Below are 10,595 nucleotides of genomic sequence, written 5' to 3' on the forward strand. Positions count from 1 at the left end.
GCCACCTCGCCCGGCTAGTTTTTTGTATTTTTTAGTAGAGGCGGGGTTTCACCGTGTTAGCCAGGATGGTCTCGATCTCCTGACCTCGTGATCCGCCCGTCTCGGCCTCCCAAAGTGCTGGGATTACAGGCTTGGGCCACCGCGCCCGGCCGACATTTTAATTTTAATGTATCTTCAGTTGCTTGCCTTTTTTTTTTTTTTTTTGAGACAGAGTCTTGCTCTGTTGCCCAGGCGGAGTGCAGTGGCGCAATCTTGGCTCACTGCAAGCTCTACCTCCCAGGTTCATGCCATTCTTCTGCCTCAGTCTCCCGAGCAGCTGGGACTACAGGTGCCCGCCACCACACCCGTCTATTTTTTTTTTTTTTTTTTTTTTTAGTAGAGACGGGGTTTCACCGTGTTAGCCGGGATGGTCTCGATCGCCTGACCTTGTGATCTGCCTGCCTCGGCCTCCCAAAGTGCTGGGATTACAGACTTGAGCCACCACGCCTGGCCAGTTGCTTGTCTTCTAAACTCACAAGCAGATGGGCAGTGGGACTCTGGGTGTTCTAAAACTCCACACCTTGGATGCCCCATGCTTGATAGGCATTAGGGCCCTCTCTCAGCTTCCCCTGCTGCTGCCTGTGGCCAAATCTGTCCGTTCACCTCCCATTGACCATCCTCCCTCCCAAAGGAAAGTTCAAGAGTATTTCATGGCTTGAGGATTCATATTGTCATTTTACTTATTTATAGAATCAGTAAACCAACGCATACACACTATTCAGAGAGGTGGGAAGCGTTCCACAACCTTCTCCCTCAAACCTGGGCCCAGACCCCAGTCCTGGAGCACTGCATCCACCCAGTAGGAAAGGGGTCCAACCAAGACTTTTCCTGACTTTGTAACTTACAGACACAAGAGAATTGAGGGTAGAAGGGAAATTCTTGGCACCTGGACTGGAGTGGGATAAAAGGAGAGCAGGAAAGCAGTGATAGGAGAGAAGTGAGGGAGGTACATACAGTTTTATAAATAACTAGACAAGGTCTGAGCACTTTGGGTGGGGTGGAGTGAGAAAGGCTACAGGCATGTAGGGGCCTAAGTGGGAAAGGAAGAAATAGTGCTTGGGGCCAGAGCGGATGAGGGATCAGCTCTGGGCCTCCTTTTGCCCCATCTGTAAAGTGAGTGAGTTGCCCTAGGTAGTGTCAGAGCAGCCCGCTTCCTCGGAGATGCTTGGACTCTATGGGCTTCTAAGCCAGCCTGGGGACTTTGGAAAAAGAGCTCTGGGGATTGGCAAGGACTGGTGGTCACCGCCAGAGAGGTGGTTGATGCCCAGACAGGCTATGTCTGATCCCCCGGCTGGTACTGTGGTTCGGTGGAGGTGAAGTAGTCCTCCAGGAAAGACTGCAGGTACTCGAAGGTGGGCCTCTCCTCCGGGTCCAGACGCCAGGTCTGTTCCATGGCCTCATACAGGGACGCTGGGCAGCCTGGAGGGCATGGCATGTGGTAGCCCTGCTCCACCTGTTCCAACACTTCCCGTTTACTCATGCCTGAAGGATGGGGCTCTGTTAGTCAAAGGGACAGCCAGGAAGAAGCCCTTCCCCATGACCATCCCCCACCCCAGCCCTACCCCTGGTGGGGCAAACCTGGGTAGGGGATTCGGCCCTTGGTGATGAGTTCAGTGAGCAGGATCCCAAAGGACCACACATCTGACTTGATGGTGAATCTGCCAAAGAGGGCAGCTTCTGGGGCTGTCCACCTGATGGGGAACTTGGACCCTGGAGAGGATGGGGGAGCAGGGAAAGTTAGTGAGGGGGTCCCTGGAAACAGCTGGATTAAGAGAATGGGGTCTGAGCACAGTGGCTCACATCTGTAATCCTAGCACTTTGGGAGGCCAAGGCAGGCGGATCACTTGAGGTCAGGAGTTTGAGACCAGCCTGGCCAAGATGGCGAAACCCCGTCTCTACTAAAAATACAAAAAGTAGCCGGGCATGGTGGCAGGTGCCTGTAATCCCAGCTACTAGGGAGGCTGCAGCAGGAGAACCGCCTCAACCCAGGAGGTGGAGGTTGCAATAACCTGAGATTGCACCGCTGCACTCCAGCCTTGGTGACAGTGAGACTCTGTCTCAAAAAAAAAAAAAAAAAAAGAGAGAGAGAGAGAGAGAATGGGGACTTTAGGGATGAGGATCTTGGGGATCCTGAGCACAAGGGTCTCTGGGCATAGTAGAAAGGACTTGGTATCTAGTCAACACCTACTATGTGTCTAGTATAGTGATGGGCACATTCCAAACATTGCAATAACTCTCATCCTAATAACAGCCAATACTTGGCTAGCCTTTCCTGTGTGCCAGACACTGTTTTAAGTGATATACATGCATTAACTAATTTAACCCTCACAAAACCTCCATGAGATAGAGACTCATTTTACAGATGAGGGAAAGGAGGCACTGATTAGTTAGGTAACTTGCCCAGATCACAGAGTTAATACCTGGCTAGGATCCACACTCAAGCATTCCGGCTACAGAATTCCCACTGTTGCACGTCATTGTCTTTCATTTAAGAATTATAGCTGTGCCTGTCACATAGCAGGTGCCTGGTAAACATCTGCTGATTTGCTGTTATCTGAATATTTTCACTTTACAGAAGAGAAAAGGCAGCTTCCAGAGGTCAGGTGACTTGCCCAAGGCCACATGGCTGGTAAGTGGCCGACCTGGGATTTGAGCCCAGAATTGCCTCTCATACTACATCAGGATGGGGGTGACTCGGGTGACCTGGGGTGAAGAAGGGTTCCTGAGTGTGTGGGGCCCCATGGAAGTCCCTTGTTGCATGGGGAGCTCTTGGAAGGTGGGGTGAGGCAGGGCACCTTGGCAGGGGTTGTACTCATCGTCCTTGATGAGACGGGCCAAGCCGAAGTCTGCGATCTTGCACACCAGCCGCTCCCCGACCAGGATGTTGGCTGCCCTCAGGTCGCGGTGAATGTAGTTCATGCGTTCCATGTAGGCCATACCCTCAGCTACCTGGGGGGCCAAAGTGTGGAGAGATGGGAGCTCATGTGGACTCACAGCACCGTGGCCTGTGTGAGGGGTGAGGGACCATTTGAAAAATCCACTTTCCAGAGGGGGAGACTGAGGCCCAGAAAGAGAGGCAGTACCTCTCAGGCACAGCTGGAGGCACAGCTGATGCAGTGGGCGGGGCCGCCCTCCCAGGCGTTTGAAGGGACAGAGAATTTGTGAACAGTTAATAGGTAGGAGGTCCAGGAGGTAAAGGCTGCTGGCCCAGTTACCTGGGCTGCCATGTCCACCAACTGGGGCAGCCTCAAATCCTGGCCCTCCGGGTTCTTGAGGAAATCCAGCAAGCTGCCTGGGAAGAGGAAGCCAGAACGTCAGCCCTAGCCCTGGCCCCAGCCCCTCCTCCTCTCGCTTGGTCCCGCCCCTCCATCCCCGCCCACCTGGACCCGCCCCTCACTTAGGACCCCGCGGGTACCTCAACCCCTCACTTGTCTCGCCCTGGCCCTGCTGCCAGACACGGACTCTGCCCACATCTCATTTCTTCTGTTCCTTGGTGCCCCGGACACGACCCACTCAGACTCCGCCCCAGACCCTCCCTCATTCCCGATTCTGCCTTCGTTAGCCCAAGCCCCACACCCCCAACACCAGAGGCGCCGCCCCCAGCCCCAGATCCGTAGTGGTCTCACTCGGCCCGGCTCCCACCCCAGCGCTCCAGTCGTTTTACACACCTGGTCCCTTAGTGGGACTCTACCCATTGTCCCTCGTCCCTCACAGATCGCGTCCCAGGTCCCACGCCTGAAAACTCCCCTCTTAACTTCATCCTGAATCCCGCCCAACCAGGCTCCGCCTCCTAACCGTGACACATGAACTCGGTCACGATGTAGATGGGCTCCTCCGACACGACGGCGTACAGCTGCACCAGCTTGTCGTGCCGCAGCAGCTTCATGACCTGCGCCTCCGCCAGGAAGGCCTTCGGGGACATGGTGCCTGGCTTCAGCGTCTTCACCGCCACCTTAGTGCTGCCGTTCCACGTGCCTGCTCAGAGGCTGTCTTGTCAGGACCCTCTCCCCCGATCCCAGGCCCTCGCCCCGGCCCCCGGGAGCTCCGTACCCAGCCACACATCCCCAAAGCAGCCGGTGCCCAGCCGGCGCTCCAGCGTGATGGAGCTGCGGCTGATCTCCCAGGCGTCCTTGGCCAGGCCCAGCGTCTGCGGCTTCATGATGGTGCAGGGCGCCGTGAGCAGGTTGCACAGCCCGTCATTCACCTCTAGGGGAGGGGTCATGGGGTAGTCACAGGAGGGCCAGGACATCCCCCTCCACTCCTTATCCTATACCAGCCTGGTGCCAGACCCTAAGATCAATTATAAGGAACTAGGCCCCAAATGAGGTCACAGGCCAGGAAGAAAGGCAACTCGACCCACTGAATAGGGGAACATGTTGGTGCCCAAGGAAGGGAGTGGCACCCAGAGGGAGAGATGATCCCTGTAAGCCTTTTGTAAGGCCTGGGGGCCTTCCCATAGGAGGTAGCCTCCAGCTGGGCCTTGAAGGATAAGGTGGGATTCTCACAGGTGGAAATGGGGTTGGGGATTCCAGGCAAAGGTGTGGACATAAGGCCCATGGTCTTCCATGGACTTCATCCTTGGCATAACCAATCAAGGCAGAAACGTGGGCATTGACTCCTGCCTTGCCTTCACCCCCACAGCCAATTCTCCACCAAGTCAGGCCTATTCTGCCTCCTACCCAGCTTCAAAATCATCTGCTTCGTCTTTACTCCACTGCCACCAATTTAGTCTCCACCACCTCTCACCTGGACAACGGCCCCTGCCTCCTGATGGACCCCTCATTCTGCCTTGTCCCCTGGCATCCAAGCTCCACCAGCAGCCAGAGTTTCTCACAAAAGTGAGACCAGCCTCTGTCACCCCCTGCTCAGGGCCCTGTGATGATGGCTCCCTGTCTGCCCACAGGGCAGTCCTGGTGCCTTGGTGGGGCATTCAGGTGGCACAAACATTCCATCAAGTTTCCACAAATTGAGGCCTTGAGGCAAGAAACTGACCAATGCCTTGCTCAGTTATTAGGAGGTGCTGCTTGGTGATGGACTGCTTTCCTCCAGAAGCTCACAAAAGCTCCTGGCCTAGGAGACCACTCCTTGGGTTCTGGTTTTGGTCTGGCCAATACTGCTTGGTAGACCCTTCCCTTCTCTGGGCCTCAGTCTCCCCATCTGGACAATGCTTCAGTGGGTTGGTTCAGGGATCTGAGGCCCCTGCCCTCACCCATGTAGTGCTGCACCAGCTCCTGCACCGAGTTGAACTGAACCCGTGTGGTGATGTAGTAGCCACCCATGTCCAGCTTGCGAATCTTGTAATGCTTCACATGATCGCCTCTGGTCTGATCCCAGTCCCGGATGGACAGGGAGTAGGCACCTGTGGAGAAGGATCACTTTGGATCTGCTGTTCTCCTCTCCCCTAGTCTGGGAGCTGGGAGAGGCCCGACAGCAGCATCCCTAGGACCTGGTCCCAGTCATGGCCTTGACCCAAGCACCCTACGGCTCCTAGCCCTACCCCAATGGTTGGGCCTCCCAGTCACCTTGGCGCATGGCACCACCCCTACCTTTGGTGGTCTCGCTTTCCCGAATGAGAAAGGCCCCCTGGGGGTTGCCTGGTGAGAGCAGCTGCCTCTCTGCATCCTTTCTCCCAATCTTTCCAAAGTACCACCTGTTGGGAAAGGCAGGCAAGAGTCAGGTGTGCTCTGCTCAAACCTCACCTCAGCCTCCTGCGCCGTCCCTTCACAAGTCAATACTCCATTTTCCCCATGTGTACAATGGGGCTGGTACACCTGCTTCACAGCCTGGCTGGGAGGATCACAGAGAAGGGGAATGTAAAATGCCTGGCACACAGTAGGTGCCCAGCAAAGGTTAGCATCTCTTCTCGTTAGGTTTCTCTTGAATTAAAATTGCTTCAATCCCAGTCATCAGGGTGCCATGGACCCTCAGTTCATCTCACTCTAGCCCCTCTGTGCACTCATTTTACAGATGAGGAAGTTGAGGCTCAGAGAGGGAAAGTGACCTGTCCACAGGCTGGCTAATGAGATCTACCTAAAATCCTCTGCCCCTCACCCTAGTTCTTTTTTCACCACTCCAGTAATCAGATCACTCAGATCCTTCTCCCACCCCCACTTCCAAATCCTTTCCTCCTTTGGCCTCCAGAGCAACATGGTCTCCTGCTTCTCTTCTCTCTGGCTGCTCCCGCCCCAGCTCCTGCTCTTCTTGCACTCTCTTAGACTTGGATGTTGTCCTAAGTCTAAACTTCAACCTCAGGCCTCAATCACTCCTCTCCCTTGGGGATTCTATCCGGGATTGAACTGTAGCCCTAAACCAACTGTGCAGGTACAATGGGGGAGCTGACATGACCACAGGTGCCATAGAAGACTCAGATGATCATGAAACTGGTCTGTGGCCATCTTGGGTTGAATTAAAGGAGCCTCATGTTTTCAAACCAAGGGTGGTGGAAGTCTTAGTGGACCCTGGGAAAGTCAGTCCGCCCCTGGGTACTAGGCACAGTTCAGGAAACAGGAGAAAGCACTGGCAAGTGGTATGTCCAAGAGGGCAGGCGGGAGGGGAACGGAGGAAGTGTTGAAGGACTGTATAGACAGGACACATTGTCAAGTTTTTTCAAAGCCCTCCCCCCTCCCACACGCATGACATTAGCTACTTCCTTAATAATCAGTATAATAATAACAGCACGTATTTCATGCTAGGGTCTGCCTTAATACGTGTATGTATTTACTTAATTCTCCTAACAACGTTGTGAGATAGCTAACATTGTTCACCCCCATTAGACAGTCAGGACTGCAGTTGATAGAACAGGAACCCAGGCTGTCTGCTTTAGGGCCTGTGCTCCTAACCACACTACCCGTAACCACAACACTGCACTGAGCACCTCTCAGCACTTGGTGACACTGGCTCCAAGATGTGGACACAAGCATGAAGCTCCCCACAAACCTCCTGTCCTCTGCATCATTGTCCCTCCTCTCCTTCATGCCTCCTACCACCTCCCCAGACTTGGGCCTCACTGCACTTGACCTCTGAACCTCGCCCACCCACTCCTGTTCAGCGATGCCCACCCGCTCCTGCTCAGTCATACCCACTTCCTGCCAGCAGCCTCCACCTGCATGCAGCCTCTCCATTCCAACAACCTCCAAACATGCCCACATTTCTCCCTTCCCCAAAGGAAACTATTCTAAGTTCCATCTTGCCATCAACATTCTGCTGTATCTTCTCGCCTTCCCTTTACTTGAAAAAGTGCTTCGCACTTGGGTCTCCACTTCCTCACCTCCCACTGCCTCCCAGGTTCTGCTGTCTGGCCTCCGCCTCCCACCCTCGCACAGAGAAATCTCTCACCAAGGTCACCCCCACTGCCAAATCCAGTGGCAACCTCTGACACGCCCTCTCTAGTTTCCTGAAGCTTCTGCGCTCTCTTGGTTGTTCTGACTTGGCCTGGTCTGGATTTCCTCACTTCTCCAGTGGCTCCTTCTCCTTCGAGGGCAGCTTTCCCCAAAGTGGGGTCCCAGAGCCAATCTTTTTCACTCTCTGCTCTCTTCCTTAACCCTCTATATAGCTTTTAAAAAAATTTTAATTAATTAATTTTTTTTGAGACTGAATCTCGCTGTGTTACCCAGGATGGAGTGCAGTGGCTCCATCTCGGCTCACTGCAACCTCCACCTCCCAGGTTCAAGTGATTCTCTTGCCTCAGCCTTCTGAGTAGCTGGGACTACAGTTGCCTGCCACTACACCCAGCTAATTTTTGTATTTTTAGTAGAAATAAGGTTTCACCACGTTGGCCAGGCTGGTCTTGAACTCCTAACCTCAGGTGATCCACCCACCTCAGCCTCCCAAAGTGATGGGATTGCATGCGTGTGTCACTGCCCCCGGCCCCCTCCTATATAGCGTTAATGATCATCTTTACTCTCATGAGTTCCACATTTCTGCCCTAGCCCACTGTGCCCTCTGCAAGGACCATAGCAAACAAACTGAGCAGTCTTAGTGCCAATTAGGAAAAGGTGCCCCTTCCTCTGGGCTGATTCAGGGGCATGGATTAGCATGGGCTGGTTGCCTGCCATACAAAGCACAACCTAATCGAATTGCTGGCAGCCTCCTCCACATGGATGTTCCTCTCCACAAACCACAATCCAACAAGTACCCCCTAGAACTCATGAACCTATACCTGCTCCTGTGTTCCCTGCCTTAGCAAATGGTGCCATCATCCACCCAGCTCCTTAAGGAGACTTTGAGTCACCCTTGATTCCTCCCACTCCCCATAACCCAAATCAATCACAGAGTCCTGGATTCTCACTTTGCAGTCTCTTCAATCCCTTCTTTTCTCATACATGTATGACATTTGTGAGATAGCTTTTTAAAAGCTTTATGAGCCTCAGTTTCCTCATCTGTAAAATGGGGACAATAATAATAACAAGGGGCTGGGCATGGTGGCTCACACCTGTAATCACAGCACTTCGGGAGTCTGAGGCAGGAAGATCACTTGAGGTCAGGAGTTTGAGACCAGCCTGGCCAACATGGTGAAACCCCATCTCTACTAAATTAACAAAAATTAGCCAGGTGTGATGGCGTGCACCTGTAGTCCCAGGTACTTGGAAGGCTGAGGCAGGAGAATTGCTTGAACTCAGGAGGTGAAAGTTGCAGTGAGCCAAGATTGAGCCACTGCCCTCCAGCCTGGGCAACAGAGCAAGACTCTGTCTAAAATAATAATATCAAGGCCAGGCATGGTGACTTATGCCTGAAATCCCAGCACTTTGGGAGGCCAAGGTGAGAGGATTACTTGAGCTCAGAAGTTTGAGATCAGCCTGAGCGACATAGCAAGATTCTGCTTCTATAAAAAATATATATATATAAAAATTAGCCAGGCATGGTGGCACACACCCGTAGTATCAACTACTCAGGAGGCTGAGGTGGGAGGATCACTTGAGCTCAGGAGTTTGAGGCTGAAGTGACCTAAAATCATGTCACTGTACCCCAGCCTGGGCAACAGAGCACGCCCTTGTCTCTTAAAAAACTAATAATATCAACAGTGTTATTGTGAGAGTTAAATCAACCAAGGTGGTAAATACTTGCTGTAGTATACTTGCTCAAGTATATAAAGGCATTCAATGAATGATAAATTCCTGCCTCTTGGGCCAGGCCTCAGTGGCTCATGCCCGTAATCCCTGAACTTTGGGAGGCCAAGATGGGCGGATCGCTTGAGCTCGGGAGTTCAAGACCAGCCTGGGCAACATTGCAAAACACTATCTCTACTAAAAATACAAAAATTACCTGGGCGTGGTGAAAGAATCATCTAAGCCAGGGAGGTCAAAGCTGCAGTGAGCTGTGATTGTGTCACTACACTATACTCTAGCCTGGGCGACAGAGTAAGACCCTGTCTCAAAAAAAAAAAAAAAAAAAGAAAAGAAAAGAAAAATTCTTGTCTCCTTAATAGAATTAATTCCTAGTAATGCTCCCTTGCACTTGTTTAGCACTTTACAATTTTTTAAAGCTCACACACTGTTGTTTTTACTGGGAGGCAATATGTATAATGCTGAGCAATGCAGCTTAACTATCTGGGTTCATACATCAGCTCTACCACTCACTAGCCGTGTGAACTCGCACAGGATATTTACTTTCTCTGTGCCTCAACTTCCTCATTTGTAAAATAGGGTAATAGTAGTTTCTAACCCTATTAATACACAGACAGTACTTTCAATAGTGCCCAGAACATAGTACATGCTCTGTAAGTATTATCTACTACTATTATTATCAGTATAATCTTCTTTTATTCTCACAATGACCTTACAAAATTATTAGATAAGGAGACAGGCTCAGACTGGAGCAATGACTTGTCCAAGAGGTGGCCTTGGAGTCTGGACTCCAGGGTCCTGTCCATAGCGCTGGCCTTGCCGCAATCCTCACTTACTCTTCAGCCTGGATGGAGTCAACAGGGGCCACATAGTTGCTGGGAATGTAGCCAGTTTGTCCGGAGCTGAGAGATCGAGCCTCCCACCAGTCACCTTCACTGTAGGCACAGAACAGGGCATGGTCAGCAGCACCCCCAGCCCCCAAGGCACCCTGGGGCCAGGCGGAGCCACACAGGACTGCAGAGATGAATCCTGCCAACCCCCCATCTTGGACACCCCACCACCACCAGGTCTTTTGTCTGCTCTGCCCCAGCCACTGCAGCTTCCCTGGGAGGGCTTGTCCCTGCAGAAGGAATAAGCTCGGGGGCACTTGGGGCTCTTAGCTTCTTCCATGGGCTCCTCAGCTGGGCTGGGCTGGGGATTGGGAATACAGTGGACAGCTGACTAGGTCACTTCCCCACAGAAAATGGCTACAGATTTCCTTCTGGATAAAATCTAGACTTCTCAACGTGGCTTAAAAAGCCTGGCAGAGGCCAGGTGTGGTGGCTCATGCCTGTAATTCCAGCACTTTGGGAGGCCGAGGCAGGTGGATCTCCTGAGGTCAGGAGTTCGAGACCAGCCTGGCCAACATCATGAAACCCCATCTTTACTAAAAATACAAAAAATTAGCCAGGCGTAATGGCTCCTGCTTGTAGTCCCAGGATCACTTGAACCCAG

General features: G+C 52.5%; 1 protein-coding gene across 4 annotated transcripts in view; it reads right to left on the minus strand.

The window, feature by feature from the left end:
- Window positions 1–685: 685 nt before the first annotated feature.
- FGR (FGR proto-oncogene, Src family tyrosine kinase) overlaps window positions 686–10,595 on the minus strand; it is a 23,775-nt gene continuing 13,865 nt past the window's right edge. For all 4 annotated transcript variants that reach the window (XM_011981689.1, XM_011981692.1, XM_011981690.1 and 1 more), the window contains 9 exons: window positions 9,938–10,036; window positions 5,586–5,689; window positions 5,249–5,398; window positions 4,090–4,245; window positions 3,835–4,014; window positions 3,255–3,331; window positions 2,835–2,988; window positions 1,618–1,749; window positions 686–1,521 (listed from right to left, as the gene is read on the minus strand). In XM_011981689.1, coding sequence (XP_011837079.1) covers window positions 1,313–1,521; window positions 1,618–1,749; window positions 2,835–2,988; window positions 3,255–3,331; window positions 3,835–4,014; window positions 4,090–4,245; window positions 5,249–5,398; window positions 5,586–5,689; window positions 9,938–10,036 — 1,261 coding nt within the window. In that variant the 3' untranslated portion in view covers window positions 686–1,312. The remainder of the gene's footprint in view (window positions 1,522–1,617; window positions 1,750–2,834; window positions 2,989–3,254; window positions 3,332–3,834; window positions 4,015–4,089; window positions 4,246–5,248; window positions 5,399–5,585; window positions 5,690–9,937; window positions 10,037–10,595) is intronic.

Source organism: Mandrillus leucophaeus, unplaced genomic scaffold (assembly GCF_000951045.1).
Source record: "Mandrillus leucophaeus isolate KB7577 unplaced genomic scaffold, Mleu.le_1.0 Scaffold23, whole genome shotgun sequence".
Taxonomy (NCBI): Eukaryota; Metazoa; Chordata; class Mammalia; order Primates; family Cercopithecidae; genus Mandrillus; species Mandrillus leucophaeus.